Here is a 17,457-nt window from a genome sequence, read left to right on the forward strand (position 1 = left end):
TGAGCTGGTATATATTGATGCCTATATGTATTGGCATCAAAATATACCGATACATTACCAAAGTAAACATAAAGACATTTGGTCAAAATGTGTGATCTTTTTGAAAATCTACAAGCTCACAACATAACTCATAACTATATTCTGCCTTACAAAGTACAGTAACATTTTGGAGACATTGGGTGGAGTCGTCGTCCTTAATGTCTGTTTTGTAATTCTAGTCTAAAGCTACAAACAAAGTAACTAACTGTCAGATAACTGTAGTGGAGTTTAAAGTGCAATGTCTGAGTTGTAATTTGGAGTGGATGTATGAATCATCTAGAAATCTGGAAATACTCACGCAAAGTAATAGTATACCTCAACATTGTACACGTCCCCTGTCCCCCCACCCGCAAACCGGGTAAATAATATGGCAATGCTCCAGAGCCTCATAAACTTCATATAATATCAAGATCTATACACGTTGGAGGGCAGGGGGGTGGTGGGGGCGGGGGGTGTGCATGCTGATCTAGGAGCAAAAAGAGAAGGACCTCCGAAGCCGCCTGTCTTGTTCGTAAGACCAAGATCGATCGATCAATCGATTGACGGACAGGCCTGGCCCGGGGCCTTTTTGCCTCCCTCTTTGGCGTGGGATGCGTCTATGTCTGGAGAAGACATGGCTCGAGATGACACTTGTTAACTGATACGTTTTAGGGAGGTAGAGTGTGCAGTCCTGCTTCGGTTCCTTTGATCTCAGTTCACCGCGGGGCCAGCACCTGCATCCTTCAAGAGGTCTTTTGGGAATGTCTGTGACTTCACTTTTGATCCAGTGCGTCTATGCAACCCGTACCAACTTCACCACTTAAACTCCTCTATTCACAGTCAAACAGACCGGCGTTGTACTAGTATAGGTCAGCTATTTTCATGTTTTGAAAATGCATATGTTTTTAATGACAATTGATAAAGAAACGTTTTTCGGGGGAATTAGAAATTACACACACCCAAAGTGAGTTTGAAACTATATGACCGCAAAAACAGCAAAAAAAAAAAACTCCCATACAACAATGTGCAAACAGACAGCAGCAAGATGTGTGAACTGTTGAGACAAAAGGTCAGCCAATGGAATACAACCACCCTAAGGACTACTATCTGTACCAAGTAGACCGCTAGACCTACTGCACATGTAATCAGAGCTGCTACCTTTAAACACATCTTAAATATGAGGAAAAAATGTTGTCATTTGTCCCAAAGTGACTGCTACTTCATAAAAAGCTTTATACCCTTTATAACATTTATATAACGACGCAATGTGACATAGCTCTGTTTACAAAATGCTGTAGCCCCAACTGTATGTACCTCCCCCATTTTCAACAGTTTTTTATTATATTTTGACACTGGCTTTGGCAATGTTAAACGTATGTTTTCTCATTCCAATAAAGCTCCTTTCAATTGAATTGACATACGTTAATGGCATGGGGCGCCAGGTTGGAAGTGTTTAACCCATTGAGACCTGAGACCACATTCTACAAATGTCTTCTAAATCATGTCAAGGACCCACACGAGTATATGTACAGTATTTGGCCGCCGACCCCCATCTGAAAATATGTTGTTCACTGTGAAAGAATATATTCAAAGATTTGCACAAAAAATAGCAGATCTACAAGCCGCGCTACAGGCTTGTAGCTCTGCTATTTTTCAACAGCTGAAGTTTAACATGATGGTTGTAGTGGTTAAAAGCTGACACAGATGCGTCCTGCAGGTCTAAAAGGGCGATGAACATGGCCACACCCACCCAACCAACCAAGCCACACAGCCGCCCACCGGCCCCTGCAGATGTGTTGAACCCCTTGCAGGTCACCCCCTCCTTCCCATCCACTCCGGATCAATGTCTTTGTCTCCGTTTTCATCCACCTGATCAATAGCCTGTTAAAGGCTTTTGATCGTGCACGCACGCACGCACACACACACACACACACACACACACCAAAGCGCTGTCTCATCTGAATGGATTGGATTAAGAAATCCAGCCGTTATTTTCCTCTTTTGGCCCTAAAGCCGCCCCGCGACGCAGGCGATGTGTGTCCCTGTGCCAGCGGGCTCCGTGGTGCTTCATGATATCTTGCTGTTTTTTTTGTTGTTGTTTTTTTCATTTCCACCGTGACAGCAACACGGGTCAGGTTTATAGACGTTGGCGTAAATTAGCGCCTGAAAGCGGCAAACGATTGCATGTTTTCTGTTTAGGAACCTAATGGAGGCTTTATTGATTTTTAACAAGGCCTGGCTCATGGTCTCTGCTGTCAGATTGTGTCTAGAGCGATTTCATAAAGATCATTATTTTCTTTTCTAGAGCCCTCTTCCCTGCCTCATCCCACCACTCACGGTGGCAGTCTCACCGCGCCCCCCACCCCCCCAAAAAACAGAAGAGAGAATTAGAGCAGGAATGACACATAATGAAAAACTCTAATGCCTGACTTACTTTTCGTGGGGCACTCGTGGTGTCACATGTTCCAAAATGCCAGATCTATACAAGCTCACAACACATCGCAGCACAACACGCGGTGAGCCTGTAGATTGCTCGGTGAAGGCAGGAAACGTTGGCCACGTCACATCCCCTTAGCGCCACGCGCCCTTGAATAAATTGCATCTCGAGGAGGTGCATGATTTCCAAATCCTCGTCTAATGCAATGTCAGATAATGGGCTTAGCCCATTTAGACCTGAGTACGCATCTGTGTCACCTCATAGCTTTTAACCACATTATCCATTATTTTAAACTTCAACTGTTTTTTTTTTTAAATGTCATGGAAATGTGTGCAAATCTTTAAATATATATATTCTTTCACAGTGAACGTTTTTAACTCAAATCTTTGCTTATGGGGGTTCCCTGGAACAACACATTTTCAGATGGGGGTCCGCAGCCAAATATATACATATCATTTTTGGGGTCCTTGACATGAAATAGTTTGAGAATCACTGACATAGAAGCATCGTTTTTGTCTCCACCAGGCCGAAGGCATGTGGGGAGAGTATGTTTTGCACTCCGTCCGTCCGTGTGTCCGTCCGTCCGTCCGTCCGTCCGTCCGTGTGTCCGTGAGCAGCTAATCTCGGCCACCGTTAACCCGGTCGATGCCAAATTTTGCACACACACTCCCTGGATGCCAACGATGAACCTCTGCCCCAAACTTTCCAGAACGGCCTGTTATAGCGCCACCAGGAGGCCGCTTTGTGCAAAACAAGTTTTTGCACAGTACACCTACAGATTTTGTCCAAACATCACGCAAATTGGTACACAGTCTCTCTAGAGCCATTCAACGAAACCGGTCTTTCAGATTTCTCACACTCCATCCTGATTGGTTAAGATTGGCTTCCAAAGTTCACAGGAGTGCTCAGTTTCAAACAAAATGCTGCAAATCATGAACACATCGCGTGATTTCCGTGAAATTGTGCACCCACATTCCCACTAGGCCGAGGACGAAATGCCACATGAACAATTTCAACTCAGACTCAAGGTGGCGCTATAACTGCCCAAAAAGTGTTTTTACCTCTAACTGCACGGATCTGTGGATAACTTTGTATGCCAACTCCCTAGAGGCCAAGGCTCTTTATAGCGCCACCAGGAGGCCGACATATGTAAAACACATTTTCTATTATTACTCCTTCAGATTTTATCCAGATTTCACGCAAATCGGTATACACTATCTCCATAGTCATGTGATCAACACGGAGCGCCACCATTTCCCATCTTCCATCCTGATTGGCTAAGATTGGCTTCCAAAGCTCACACGATTCGTCCATTTCGAAAAAAGGCCACAAATCACAAACACAGTGTGCAATTTCCGTTAAATTATACACGCACATTTTCACTAGGCCGAGGACGACATGCCACAATTTTCCTCAAAATCAGCCTCACGGTGGCGCTATAACAGGCCAATTCCTGTTTTTAGCTATAACTGCATCGATCTGTATACAACTTATGTATGCACACATGGAAAAACATTGTACCTGCATCCCTCCAACACGAACCTCCGGCCCAAATCTTCCTCAACAGCCTGTTATAGCGCCACCATGAGGCCACAACCTGACCTGCCCTGGTGGAGACCTGTGCCGATTGGCACTTTGTCTAGTTTTGCTTGTTTTTTCACAAAACATTTCATGATTTAGAATACATTTAGTAGAATCTGATCTCGGGTCTAAATCGGTTAGCTCACTGTAAAGGACGAGCGATAGCGTTATCGGCGGCAATAACCTGTGTCTCTTATTTACTCCGTAATGCCATTACGCCACGCGGAAGGGCACGGCGCTGACACAGTGTGTTAGTCACGCAGCCGAACCAAGCCGGGGCCAATCTGTGATGACATCATTGAGCCCCTAACCTCCCGAGATATGATGCAAAGGGGCCATGCAGTGGCCGACAAAGCAGTGGTTCCCTAACTTTTTCCCACCTCATACCCATAGACTGTAAAAAATATGGACAAAGCGTTCCCCGGGTCTAACATGAACGTAAAATGAAGCCTGTAATGATATGCTAATTCCTGATGTAAGTCGCCATCTTTTGGTACCAGCTGGCCATTGGCTGGCTCCGTTTTGTACCAGCTGGTCATTGGCTGCCCAGACAACGAGGCGGGACTTCCCCCCTTCTTCTCCGTTGGTTTTTATTTTGACTCGAGTGGGAGGAGAAGACTCTTGAGTGGGAGGGGAATCCCGATCATAGACTGTAACGGTAGCCACGCCCCACAGAACATACGCGACTTTATGGTCATTTTTTTAATTAATGGGACCATAATTTTCCAAAAAGAATATTATGACATTAGAAATGAGACTTTAAACTAGTGACTGGAAGAAGAAAGTATTCATGACCATGTTTATTAAGGTAATACAGTCTAGGTGAAGTTGGGCCAAAATACATGGGCCTCTATGGAGCTATGGGGCTTTTTGGGTCCAGTCCAGCGCCACAACAGGCCATTATATGAACTACCGATTTCAAATGAGGCTTCACGAAATATCTGGCTGACTGCCCCCCTGCTCATACCCCTGTCCATTTTGACAGGCTGGAATGGCTTAGTGTTGACGACAGAGTACAGCGACTTGCAATCAATCTGAGGGCTGATGTGGATAACAGTGATAGAACACATCTGTTTATACTGACCAGCTGATGAAGATCCTGTGAGATCGAAACGTTGTCTTCTCTAAACTACTTCCTTTGCCTAAAGAATGGCCCCACCTCCTTCCATGAGTTAATAAATAGGCCTACATTATAAAATAGGTTATTTCAATCGGCGATCACCCACGCGCACGTGTATGCGCGAGCAATGTGCGCGTTCGTGCAATGTAGCCCTCCACTATATAACCGACAGTATAGCACTGCTTACAGGGTCACAGTGTGACACTGTGACCCTGTGTGTTCCCTCCCTCGCTGTGACTTATTTTATGCATTTTATGATTGGTAACCTACTGTAGGGCCTCGGGGGGTTTCATCATATCTTTATGACTGGGAGGAGGTGTATATACAATTGTGGTTAGATATTTCCCTTTAACAGCACTGGATTTCAGTAGTGGAAGTAAACGTGAACGGACGCTAATACCACAATGAACCATGGAACCAAGTAAAAGGCATACGTGTTTGACACTTGACTTGAGTGACTACTCAAGAAGAGTATTGCCATCAAGATGCTTAATTTTTTTTAATATTTTTGAATAGCCAAAGTTTAACATATACTGTAGGCCGGGGTATATAATGATAATCTCAATATGCAAAGTAACTAATAATTGTAGTGGAGTAAAACTTACATTTGCCTCTGAGATGTATTGGAATACATATCAGGAATTACTCGAGGTAAAAGTAAAAGTAAAAGTACCTAAAATAAATGTACACCACTGCTGGCTTTCAAGGCTCTTCAATAAACCGAAAAATTGGAACCCAGAGAGATTCAATGTACATCCAGCCTGTCATTAACCGTCCACTTCCTCGACAGTGTCTTTTCTTTTTACAGTCCCTTGACGTGGCCGGGGACCTAATCAATAGGAACCCCCAGGACATCAGGGTGCGTCGGGCGGTGCAAACAGTTTTTACTGTCTTAGACAAAAGTGTAATCAATAGGGCCTCGTCGTAAGAACAGGCGGGCAGGTAAATATTGGAGATTTCAAACAGGTGGTGATGGAAAAAGTGCCCTGTGGCCACGGCGAGACAGGAGGGGGGATAGTTTGGAAGCGGTTCAGATTAAACCTTGACAAACCGGGCCGCGCCTTTTCCGCTCAGACCGTGATTGATTCATCCGAGCAAATTAATTAACGAAGCCCTTTTAAGTAATCAATTAAGCCCATTGATTAATGTGCGTTGCCCTTATGGATTACAGCTGATTCTAACCATTAAAGATAAATTGCACCCAATTGAAATCAGTTTATAGCAGATTACTCTGGGTGAGGGGTGGGGGGGACCTGGCTTGCCTGTTGCGGGATTTGACATGGCTAAGTGTTTGCTGCGATCATAAATCGTCTACCCAAGCCAAGGGGAGCACTACTGGCGTCTTAAACACACATGTCTGTATGCCATTTAAGCTGTAGGGAAATGCATTAAATGCATTAATTTTGGCTAGACATTATATTTTGTTTACGTTCGATGCCAAAACACGCGATTACATCGTTAATCACACTTAATTGTAAAAATCGTTAACCAAAAATGTCATGATCGTGGCAACCCTCATCACATCCATTCTCAAGTTCTACCATCAGCTGGATTGTGGGATGTATAGTTATGCATCCTGGTGTTGCAGTTGAAGTGTTGATTTCGTGACTAATATGACAAAAAATGCTCGTCGACTACCTTTTTCCACTGATGAAAAGGAAATGGAAACAAAATGCTGACTAAAACTAAGACTAAATATATTGACAATTTCGTCAACAAATTAAAACCAGAGTAAAATATCAGGAAGGTACTAGTGGACAAGAGATCCAGTAAATTAATCATTTTACACTTGCTTTGCATGTTGAAAATAGCCAATCTACAAGCTCACAACGTGTCAAAACCGTTTTTTCGTGTTTGTATCCTTTTTTCCTAATTTTAACAAATTCAACGGCCATTGAAGGTCCCCAGGAGCCCTTTTCAGGGCCTCAAACCCAGTACCGTGCGTGGTCTGGGCCCCTGAGAGCCAAGGGCCCCTAGGCCACAGCCCTACCAGCCCATGCTAATGTGGCCCTGACCAGGGGTGGGTAACTTTGAAGATGGAGAGGGCCACTATATAATTCCACACTCAGTCCAGAGGGCCAAAGTATAAAACATCTTCTGTAGCCTACTGGCAATGTGCACACAAGGTTTGGCACGACATAATACAACATTTATTTACAAATGGCAGATCTACATGCTCACAGAGCATTGCAACGCGAGTATATACAACGTACAGTGTATACAGTATAAGGCTTAAAGGAGTGGTTCACCCCAAAAAATGACATATCCACACACCCCATGAAGCCTTGTATTCACAGAGATTTCTTTTTTTGTCGCACTCCTATAATTCCTATATCCACACGACTTGCGTTTCCATCGAGGACATTCATGCCCAATATGCAAGACTATAAATTAGTTAGACGGATGCCAGCCGTTAGTATAGTTGAGCAGTGCATTGTGTCTGCATGTCGGTGTCACTGTACGTCACTGTCCACAATCACTCAATACTATGGCTGTCAAACCACAGCACCATGAAGCCTCATATTAGCTCTCTAACTCAATAATGGATATAGTGTATGGTTCAATTTGGCGGTCCAAGGACAAGGTCAATTATTGATTAACACATTGTTATACATAACTTATGAGCTATTCATCATACAAGGATGACAGTGATTGCATCTGAAAGCATGGATCTCAATCCATTTCATTGTTTCCCAGATCAGCAGTGCCCAACCATGCAGCTCACTGGATAACCAGACCTCTGAGATGGAGCCATGAGGAGGCAGAGGACAGGGTGAGATGGAGCCAGGGGCGGAGGACAGGGTGAGATGGAGCCAGAGGACAGGGTGAGATGGAGCCAGGGGCAGAGGACAGGGTGAGATGGAGCCAGAGGACAGGGTGAGATGGAGCCAGGGGCAGAGGACAGGGTGAGATGGAGCCAGAGGACAGGGTGAGATGGAGCCAGGGGCAGAGGACAGGGTGAGATGGAGCCAGAGGACAGGGTGAGATGGAGCCAGGGGCAGAGGACAGGGTGAGATGGAGCCAGAGGACAGGGTGAGATGGAGCCAGGGGCAGAGGACAGGGTGAGATGGAGCCAGGGGCAGAGGACAGGGTGAGATGGAGCCAGGGGCAGAGGACAGGGTGAGATGGAGCCAGAGGACAGGGTGAGATGGAGCCAGGGGCAGAGGACAGGGTGAGATGGAGCCAGGGGCAGAGGACAGGGTGAGATGGAACCAGGGGCAGAGGACAGGGTGAGATGGAGCCAGGCCCTTTGGGCAACCAGACTTATAATTATAATAATAATATCTCAAATGTATATAATGCTTTTCTGAGTACCTAAAGATGCTTTACAAGGGGGACATGAGAAAACAAATAAAAACATTATTAGGGGGAAAACACTAAGACTAAGGAATACATTTAAAAAACGGTGGAATGAAATATTGAATAGGTGGGTTTGAAGGGTGGTGGCATGTCTCTGAGTTTTGGGAAGTGCATTCCCATATATGGGCTTAAAATCAGGGATCTCCATATATGGGCATAACAGGGATTGTATTAGGGCATTGTCTGGGAATGCCCACATATGGACCTTGTGATGTCACTAGGCATGATGCCATGAGGCGTATATCTTCTTTATACAGATAGTGAAGGACTGATATTGTTTTCTTTTAATGAAATGAACAGTACCATATTTCCTCATGTTTAACCATCATTCACGAGACTGTGAATGGGATTCCTCAGTGATTTATCTGTATGTCACAAACTATACTTATTACTTCACAAGCCTGTCAATGGACTATCGCCACGTGACAAATAACACGGCCGATGAGCGCCACAAATGAGATTCACTCAATTATTGAAATGGTCGAGTTTGAGAAATGTGACGTGGTGTTCAATCCAGCCCCGTTCCCCATGCATAATATTGTAATGCCGGGCCGGGCCATATCCACCTTCGTGTGACAAATACTGCTAAAAAGGCCTGTTGGTTTAGTCCACCCTCCTAGAGTGGTAGCTCCTACCAGCAGGTTAGATAAGACCAGAGGACAATTCTACAAATGCCTTCTAAATAAGTAGTTCTCACACTTTCAAGATTTTTCAAAAATGTAAAAACAAAAATGCATATATACTGAACACAGCGTGGCACAAAGTGAAGTGCTGTGAGCTTGTATATCAGCTATTGTTGAACGAACAGCCAACGCAAAAATCTAAAATTACACAGATTATACCTTCCAAGTTCAAGGAGTCAATTTCACTGCAGAGTTTGATGATCTCCCAAAAATGGCCGTACAGTACTGAGTACAGCATTCATGACTTTTGCTTGGCTGCCTTAAGGGATTAGTTCACTCTATTACACAAGCAATGAAGCCTTGCATTAATCATTAATGTATGTGCCGTGCGTGTGTGCGTGCGTGCGTGTACACACACACACACACACACACACATACATATTACACTCCCCCAATACGTTAATGAGACGAGCTGTCTCTAGAAAGAGCATGGCTACCACCAGCATGCATATATGCACCAATGCATGCATGCGCACACACACACACACACACACACACACACACACACACACACACACACACACACACACACACACACACACACACACACACACAGGCTCAAAACCCACAACAAACTGCCTATAATTTACAGTACATGCAACGTTACAGAGAAACAATTCCAAAGTCTCTTATAATAAGTAGACATGGCAACAGTGCTAGCAGCAGCAGCCAGCGTTGCCTTTTATTATCACCATCCCCAAAAGACTGTCGCTAATGCAGTCCTTTGAATTCATTATATCAGCACACGTCTTAGCCCCTTACAGCCGCCAGTGACCTTGGCAACTCTTACAGCCCAAAGTGAGCATGTTCTCTGTCCTCTTTGTGTGTGTGTGTGTGTGTGTGTGTGTGTGTGTGTGTGTGTGTGTGTGTGTGTGTGTGTGTGTGTGTGCACGCACGCATCTCTCTCTCTCTCTCTCTTCTCTCTCTTCTCTCTCTCTCTCTCTCTCTCTCTCTCTCTCTCTCTCTCTTCTCTCTCTCTCTCTCTCTCTCTCTCTCTCTCTCTCCCTGAATAGATTTCATTGAGAGCCGACTCTCGTAACATTGTATAATGAACTTAAATTGGCCCCCGCCAGGCCCCGGGGCTAAAAGCTATATTCTGTGTATAGGAGCAAAAGGAAAATGCCGGCTTAAGAAAAAAAGAAATAAAAAAAAAGCAAAGCAAAGCAAATCACCTCTCTGTAAAAAAATATATATACGTGTAAAGGCAGCACAATATGATACTGACAAATAACACAGCACACACACAACTCGAAGGTCAAAAAGATTGCCTTGCCACTCCGGCAAGCTCGACAACACATGGCTGATGGCTTGAACCAAAGCCCCTCAGGTTCCCGTGCATCCTTGACCTGCTGCTCAGTCCATTCAAATACACCCACTGAATATGGGACTCTGGGGGTTTGCAGAGCCCATACTTGCAATGCACTTCGTACCATGCCGTCAGTGTCAGTGTACCGCACGCTAAAGGCGCCCATATGGCAAATTTGGAAAATAAAAAAAACAAATGTGAATTGTTAAAAGAAACAAAACTAAAACATTTTTAAGTGCATAGGCAATAGGTGTGTTTGAAATGCAAAATAGGGTTAACAATAAACATGCTTGTCTAGTGTTAAAGACATGTGCACCGAAAATGCTATAGAATTGATTAGAGAGAGAGAGAGAGAGAGAGAGAGAGAGAGAGAGAGAGAGTATGTTTGCCACAGCTTGACCTGAATATGCGCTCGGCAGAGACGGCGGGGCCTCACCAGCCGTGTTCTGAGCCGTTGCTCCCTTTAAAACAAGCGAAGAATCAGTCTGTGACCCGTGCAGATTGCGCCCGCCCCGGGGCACGGATGCAGAGAGACATCTCCGTGCAGTGAGACCTATAGTCCATATCCTGCTGCAAGGAACAATTCACCCTACAAAATACTGTATTTCTATCGTTCACTTAGGCCGTGTCGTCCTGAACACACATCTCGGCTTGTTAAACATCAACCATTTTGGACGGGAATCCCGTGTTTTTGCGTGTTGGTTTTTAGTACTTTGTTTTCACCCTTCAAGACGGGAACCCATTTTGGCGGTTCTTGTTGCTAAAGCATGGGCTTAACATTTTTGAAATTATTTAACCCATTTAGGCCTGACGTCGAAATCTAAAAAATGTCTTCTACATCCTGACAGTTTTCTGAAATACCTATGTTTCTATATCAGTGGTGCTCAATATTTCATGTCAAGGACCTTATACCTTATATGTAATTGGCCACCGACCCCCATCTGAAAATATTATGTTGTTGCAGGGACCCCCCAGAAGCAAAGATTTGAGTTAAAAACGTTCGCTCTGAAAGAATATATATGCATGCAAAGATGTGCGCCACATTTTCAAGATTTTTCAAAAATGGCAGACCTACAAGCTCGTAGCGCTATGAGCTTCTATAGATCTGCTATTTTTCAATAGCTGAAGTATAACATAATGCTTAACACACCAAACGAACAGTTAAATAGGCCTAGCTATTCACGTTTTTCTGAAAGCTTTGGTCAGGATTTAGAAGCCATGCAGCGTCAGTCCTAAATGGTCATATGGTGAATGAATAATCCAAAGACGAAGGAAATTATTGATTAATTGAGCATAACAATATCAAGTGGTGTATAGTCCAGTATGCATTCTATAGAGTCGAGGCGTTTACCTTTCCAAAATATGACCATAGAACAGTGGTTTTCATGTGGTCCGGGCTACGGGGACCACCAGTGTTCCGGGGACCACCAGTGGTCCTTGAGGGGATTCCAACTTCCAGGTGGTCCCCAGCTAAATGATGGGATAGTTGGTAACCAAATGGACCCTTCTAGATCTTTAACTCTTGAGGGCGTAAAATGAAACCAAATGGACCTTTATGGGTCCATTTGGTTTCATTGGTTTCAAGAGAGAATATTTTGAACAACGTTTGCCTGTTATCTCTCCTAATGGTACCGACATAACCACATCAATACAGCATGGAATTGTGGACAAACAATGTATATTATAGAATAAGAAAATATTTGTTTTAAACCCTTCCACATTAAATGGTCTCATGCTAAAAAAACAAATACAAATAAAATAAATTTAAAATGCACCCGGCGTGTGTAAATGAGCTCCGTTTGAAGCATTTTTGCAACCATGTGATTTCCTGCTTGCATGGTTTCAATGAGACTCAAACAATGATTCATAGGTTAGTGAATAGCGCCATCTAGTATAAAAAAAAAGAAGAAAAACACAACACACGTCAAATCATGTGATTTGGCTGTGTGGGCTTTGGAATAAAAACGCATCAATACGCGTAATTGGCAGGAGAATTGAGTTAAGCGATGTCTTACAAACGAGAATTATCCTTGTGTTCAAGACAACACAGGGTTAAGTACACGATAGCAATGAAGTCATTTATTGGGTGAATGATTCCTTTAAGCAATCAGCATCGTGCGACCAGAGCAGGTTTGTGTAAAACAAAACATAACGAAAACAAAAAAAAACATGTATGTTGGTGAAGTTATTAATTTAGGATTATATATAGGCCTACTGTAGCAATATCTTTTTAATGTAGCATTACTCCTGTGTGTAGACAGTAGACACAGCAGGTGCAGCAACAGGTGGTTCATCTCAAGGACACACACACTAATTCCAAAATAGTTAGTTTAAGAACCCCCCACAAGATTCGTTTTTGTTTTAGAATGTTCCAATATGTTTATAGATTCAAACAGCTATAGTTCTAAATAGCCAATGTATAGTTTTTTTTTTTAAGTGCAGAGCGAGAGGGAGAGACATGAATGCACGCCGCACGCGCACTCACACACACACGCACGCATGCATGCATGCATGGACGCACACACGCACGCAGAGAGAGAGAGAGCTGTTTCTGCATGCCGGGCCCATTGGGATGCATCACGAATACAAAAATCCTATCGAATGCTCGGAGTTCAATCGTTTGACTTTCACAAGGAGGCTGCCTGCGTTGCATGGCCGCTGCGGAACGCTCTCCCCTTCACATCCCCCTCTATAGCATGGCAGGGCACGTACAGTATATGATATTGGAAATTGGAATTTGCGTTTGTACGGGGTGGCTGTGTGTGTGTGTGTGTGTGGGGGGGGGGGGATATCGACGGCGCATAGCAACGAGAGGGAATATGCACGGCACACACAGCGTTCGCTGAAGTTTTTTTTTTTTGATGGATGACATTTTTTGCTTTCTGATGACTGCGGGAGTCGTCAAATTATGTCATTAATGGCCATTCTGGGGTTGTCAGCAAGATGGGAAAAATCAATTAATTACCCCCCATAGCATCAGCGACCACATGAGTCCCATGCTGCGGGGCTAGACATGCCATTCACTCACACAGACAAGGGAGCATGCTTGGGAGAGAGCATTAAACACTATTATAGAATCAGCCCTGCAGGTTCTGTGAATGTTTATCCCGGGTTTGGAATTGAGGAGGACTGGGGACATGCAGGGGGCTTAAATGGACCCCCTATAAGTGCTTGACCTCAATGTTAACCCTTATGCTATAATAATATAGTGCCATCTATTGAAAACTTGTATGGGTCCTAATATTTGGTTCCTAAAAAAGTGGGCCTGCTGTATTTTGTGGTGTGTGTGTGTGTGTGTGTGTGTGTGTGTGTGTGTGTGTGTGTGTGTGTGTGTGTGTGTGTGTGTGCGTGTGCGTGTGCGTGTGCGTGTGCGTGTGCGTGTGCGTGTGTGTGTGGTATACCAATGCAATATTTTAGATCTGTCATGCGTAAATCCCACAGAAATGGATCCGTATAAGCCTCGGGGGGAGAGATGATGACTTGTTGATAGGGTTCTGATAGAGTAGGCTATAGAGTCTGGTGAGTGTGATTGAAGTAACGAACGTCAGCAGGTCACTAAAATTACAGCTAAAAAACGGGGACCTTTGTCGAGGCCAAAACATTTGCACTGTGGTTTGCTTCGGCCTCATGTAGCCTACAACACAACCGTGCTTGTGCAGGAGCTCTGCATAATATCTTTTTAGTATGTTTTTATTGTATGGTATTGTTTTTTTTTTTAATAGCCTATAACCTACAGTTTCAAATGTAGTTGGGGACCAACACAGGTGTTTCAGTTTGTCTGACTGGCATAGAACCAACTAATGTTCTATCTATACGGCAATCAGACAAATTGAAACACCTGTGTTGGTCGCCAACATGGCAGGTGTATAGGACTACATTTGAGATTCATGAATAGCCTATACATTAAAAGCCTTGAACTGCAAAGTGTATACACCTTGAACCAAATGGAACCCATTATACTCTCGGAATTAAACGTGATAACCAATTGAGCTCATATACTAGTCTTGGCTGTTGTTAACAACAACAACAGCAGCAGAAGTTTGACGCATTCTAGAGAGAATTACCTTCTTTCAGCAGACGGGAGTGGATGAGCAGGATTAGGAGGCAGCACAGCGCTGCTCCGGTGAGCGCCCACGCGACTCCTCGCAGCTGCATCCTTGCGTGGAGGAGGATGCGACGGGATGTGTGAGTGACGGCCTGATCGGGACTCGACTCACTCACTCACTCACTCACTCATTCACGCACGCACGCACGCACGCTCGCATGCACGCACACTCCCATTCTGCCAGGTAGTGCATGGACCACACACACACAAACACACACGCACACACACACACCGCAGAAAGAAACGACAAGTGGAGGGAAAAGGATCGAGAGGCACACAGAGAAATCCCCTTCTGTCCAAATATAGTCCGATTTGGATTTGATCAGAGATGAATGAGGACACGCCACGCGCCACATAGGAAAATCCACGGGTAGGAGCCAGCCAGAGTAACGGGGCTTTGAGAGTGGGTGGGTGGGTGGGGGGAGATCAGACCTCCACCGCCGCTTCTGCTAGGACTGACATTGTTACAGATCGTTTCCCCCCAGCCAGTCAGCCTTCGTTTTGGTCCCCCCACTCTCTCTCTCTCTCTCTCTCTCTCTCTCTCTCTCTCTCTCTCTCTTTCTCTCTCTCTCTCTCTCTCTCTGTCTCTCTCTCACGGAGCGTCTCTGAGCGCGCGGCGGAGACGCAGAAAATGATCAGCGCTCTCTGTTCCGCTGCGTGTCGTTACGCGCATCTCTCCTTCCTCCGGCAGAGCAGCACACACACTGCCACGGAGTCTCCTCTGCGTAGCTAGCTGCTCTCTCTCTCTCTCTCTCTCTCTCTCTCTCTGTCTCTCTCTCTCTCTCTCTCTCTCTCTATCTCTCTGTCTCTCTGTCTCTCTCTCTCGCTCTATCTATCTCTCGAACGTAGGCAACCTCTTGTCATCGTTACGTACAGCACAAGGGAGACGCACCAAATAGCGCATTCCTGTGTATTACACGCACGCATGCCGTGCACAGTATCTCTTCGAATATTATATATGGCGTTTATTATTATCATTTTTATTATTATTATAATAAACGCACGCACGCACATATGTTACCAGTAAGACGCCTGTGCAAGGACCTCACCCCTGCACTGGCCATATGGATCTTGAGTGTACAGGATGTGATGAGGTCAGATCAGCATATAGAATGTCAGAACAGGTCAGCTCCATATATGGAGATCTAAGGCTGGCAGTGTATTGAATGTACAGGGTTTGATGAGGACCCAGGTAGGGCCAGGCCTTAATTTGCGGGCCTGTTGATAACTCTAGTTTGCGGCTGCACAAATACATTTGGGGCAGGCCATAAATGGACAGGTTACAGGTATCAGTCAAAAGGGAGACATCGAAGAGGAAGGATGGACGGGGAAGGATCAACATATGGAATGTCAGAACAGGTTATGACATATATCCATATATGGAGATCTAAGGGTTTGAGGTCAGATGTAGAGTTGCTGGCCAATATTGATGACATTAGGGATCTCCATATATGGGCTTAACTGCGACAGCAGGTCACATTTACTATGGCCAATATTGATGACATCAGGGATCTGCCGTGTGCACTGGCCATATATGGAGCGTGTATTACATACACGTACATCAAGAAGACCAAAGAGCTGGTGATAGACACGAGGCGGAGCAAAAGGACGACCCCAGTACCATCCAGGGGGAAGAGGTTCCTCTTGTCCACCTGAACAAACACCTGGATTGGAGAGACAACACGGAGGCTGTCTACAAAAAGGGACAGAACAGACTGTACCTCCCGAGGAGGCTCGAGTCCTTTAATGTGTGTAGCAGGCTACTGAAAAGGTTCTATCAGTCCGTGGCAGCCAGTGTTCTATTTTGTGCAGTGGTATGCTGGGGTGCGGGCATTAAGGCCTGGGAGCTGAACAAGCTCAACAAGATCACAAAGGAGGCCAGTTCTGTGGTGGGCCTCAGGGTGGAGGGGCTGCAGTCAGTCGCAGAGAGGAGAATCAGGGACAAACTGATCTCCATGCTGGCTAACCCCCCACATCCACTCTATGGTGACTTACAGGACAGAGTGAGCTCCATTAGTCGTAGGCTCACCTTCCCTCCGAGAATGAACAGAGTGTTATAGACTCCTTTCTGCCAACCGCCATCAGACTATACAACACATAAGAACTCCGCAGCTGGGGCAGTGTCTTGAATATACAAGGTTTGAATGAGGGCCCAGGTAGGGCCGGGCCAGGCCGGGCCTTAATTTTCGGGCCTGTTGATAACTCTAGTTTTCGCCGGCTGCCGGGTGCGGCTGCACTAATAACTTTGGGGCAGGCTCGTCTAGAGTTTAAATGGACAAAAGTCAAAAGGGAGACATCGAAGACGAAGAATGGATCAACATATGGAATGTCAGAACAGGTTATGACATATTAGCCTGGGTTCCAGCCTGATTCGCTGCGTTCCTGCGGAACTGAAAATGTCACTGTGCTACTCAGTCTGGACAGTCTCCTATTCTCCATGAAGGTTGAAATGGAACCGTGGCTTCTGATTGGACTGTGGTTGAGGGAAAACAGCAGTTTGACGTTGTATCAATGTGCAGCTACTGCTGTTGTCCTGCAACATCCCCTTATCATTCACTAAACTCACCCCACATTTCTTTTTGTACTACTGAATCGTTTACTTTTTATCATAGGTCTCGAACGGCAATATTTTATAATGGGCGCTACCCTTCTATAAACAGCTTTTGTCCATTGACAATGAAAGGTGAATTCAGGTCAAATGTCCGCTAAATCTTGTCCCCACACGTCTCAATATTTGCCATTGACAATGAACAGAGAAATTACGTCAGAATTCCGCTAAATATGACGTAAATTAAACATCAAAACATGAATTGCTATTGGCATTTATGGGAAATATGTAAACGAGCA

General features: G+C 44.9%; 1 protein-coding gene across 1 annotated transcript in view; it reads right to left on the reverse strand.

Moving 5' to 3' along the window:
- The window catches only part of tafa5a (TAFA chemokine like family member 5a), a gene marked incomplete at both ends in the record, with an annotated part of 111,456 nt that extends 96,796 nt beyond the window's left edge, over positions 1-14,660 (reverse strand). The window contains one exon of the mRNA XM_083758006.1: positions 14,570-14,660. Within this exon, the coding sequence (XP_083614132.1) occupies positions 14,570-14,660 (91 nt within the window). The remainder of the gene's footprint in view (positions 1-14,569) is intronic.
- Positions 14,661-17,457: the final 2,797 nt, after the last annotated feature.

Source organism: Protomyctophum parallelum, assembly GCF_964188405.1.
Source record: "Protomyctophum parallelum genome assembly, chromosome: 22".
NCBI classification, from domain to species: Eukaryota; Metazoa; Chordata; class Actinopteri; order Myctophiformes; family Myctophidae; genus Protomyctophum; species Protomyctophum parallelum.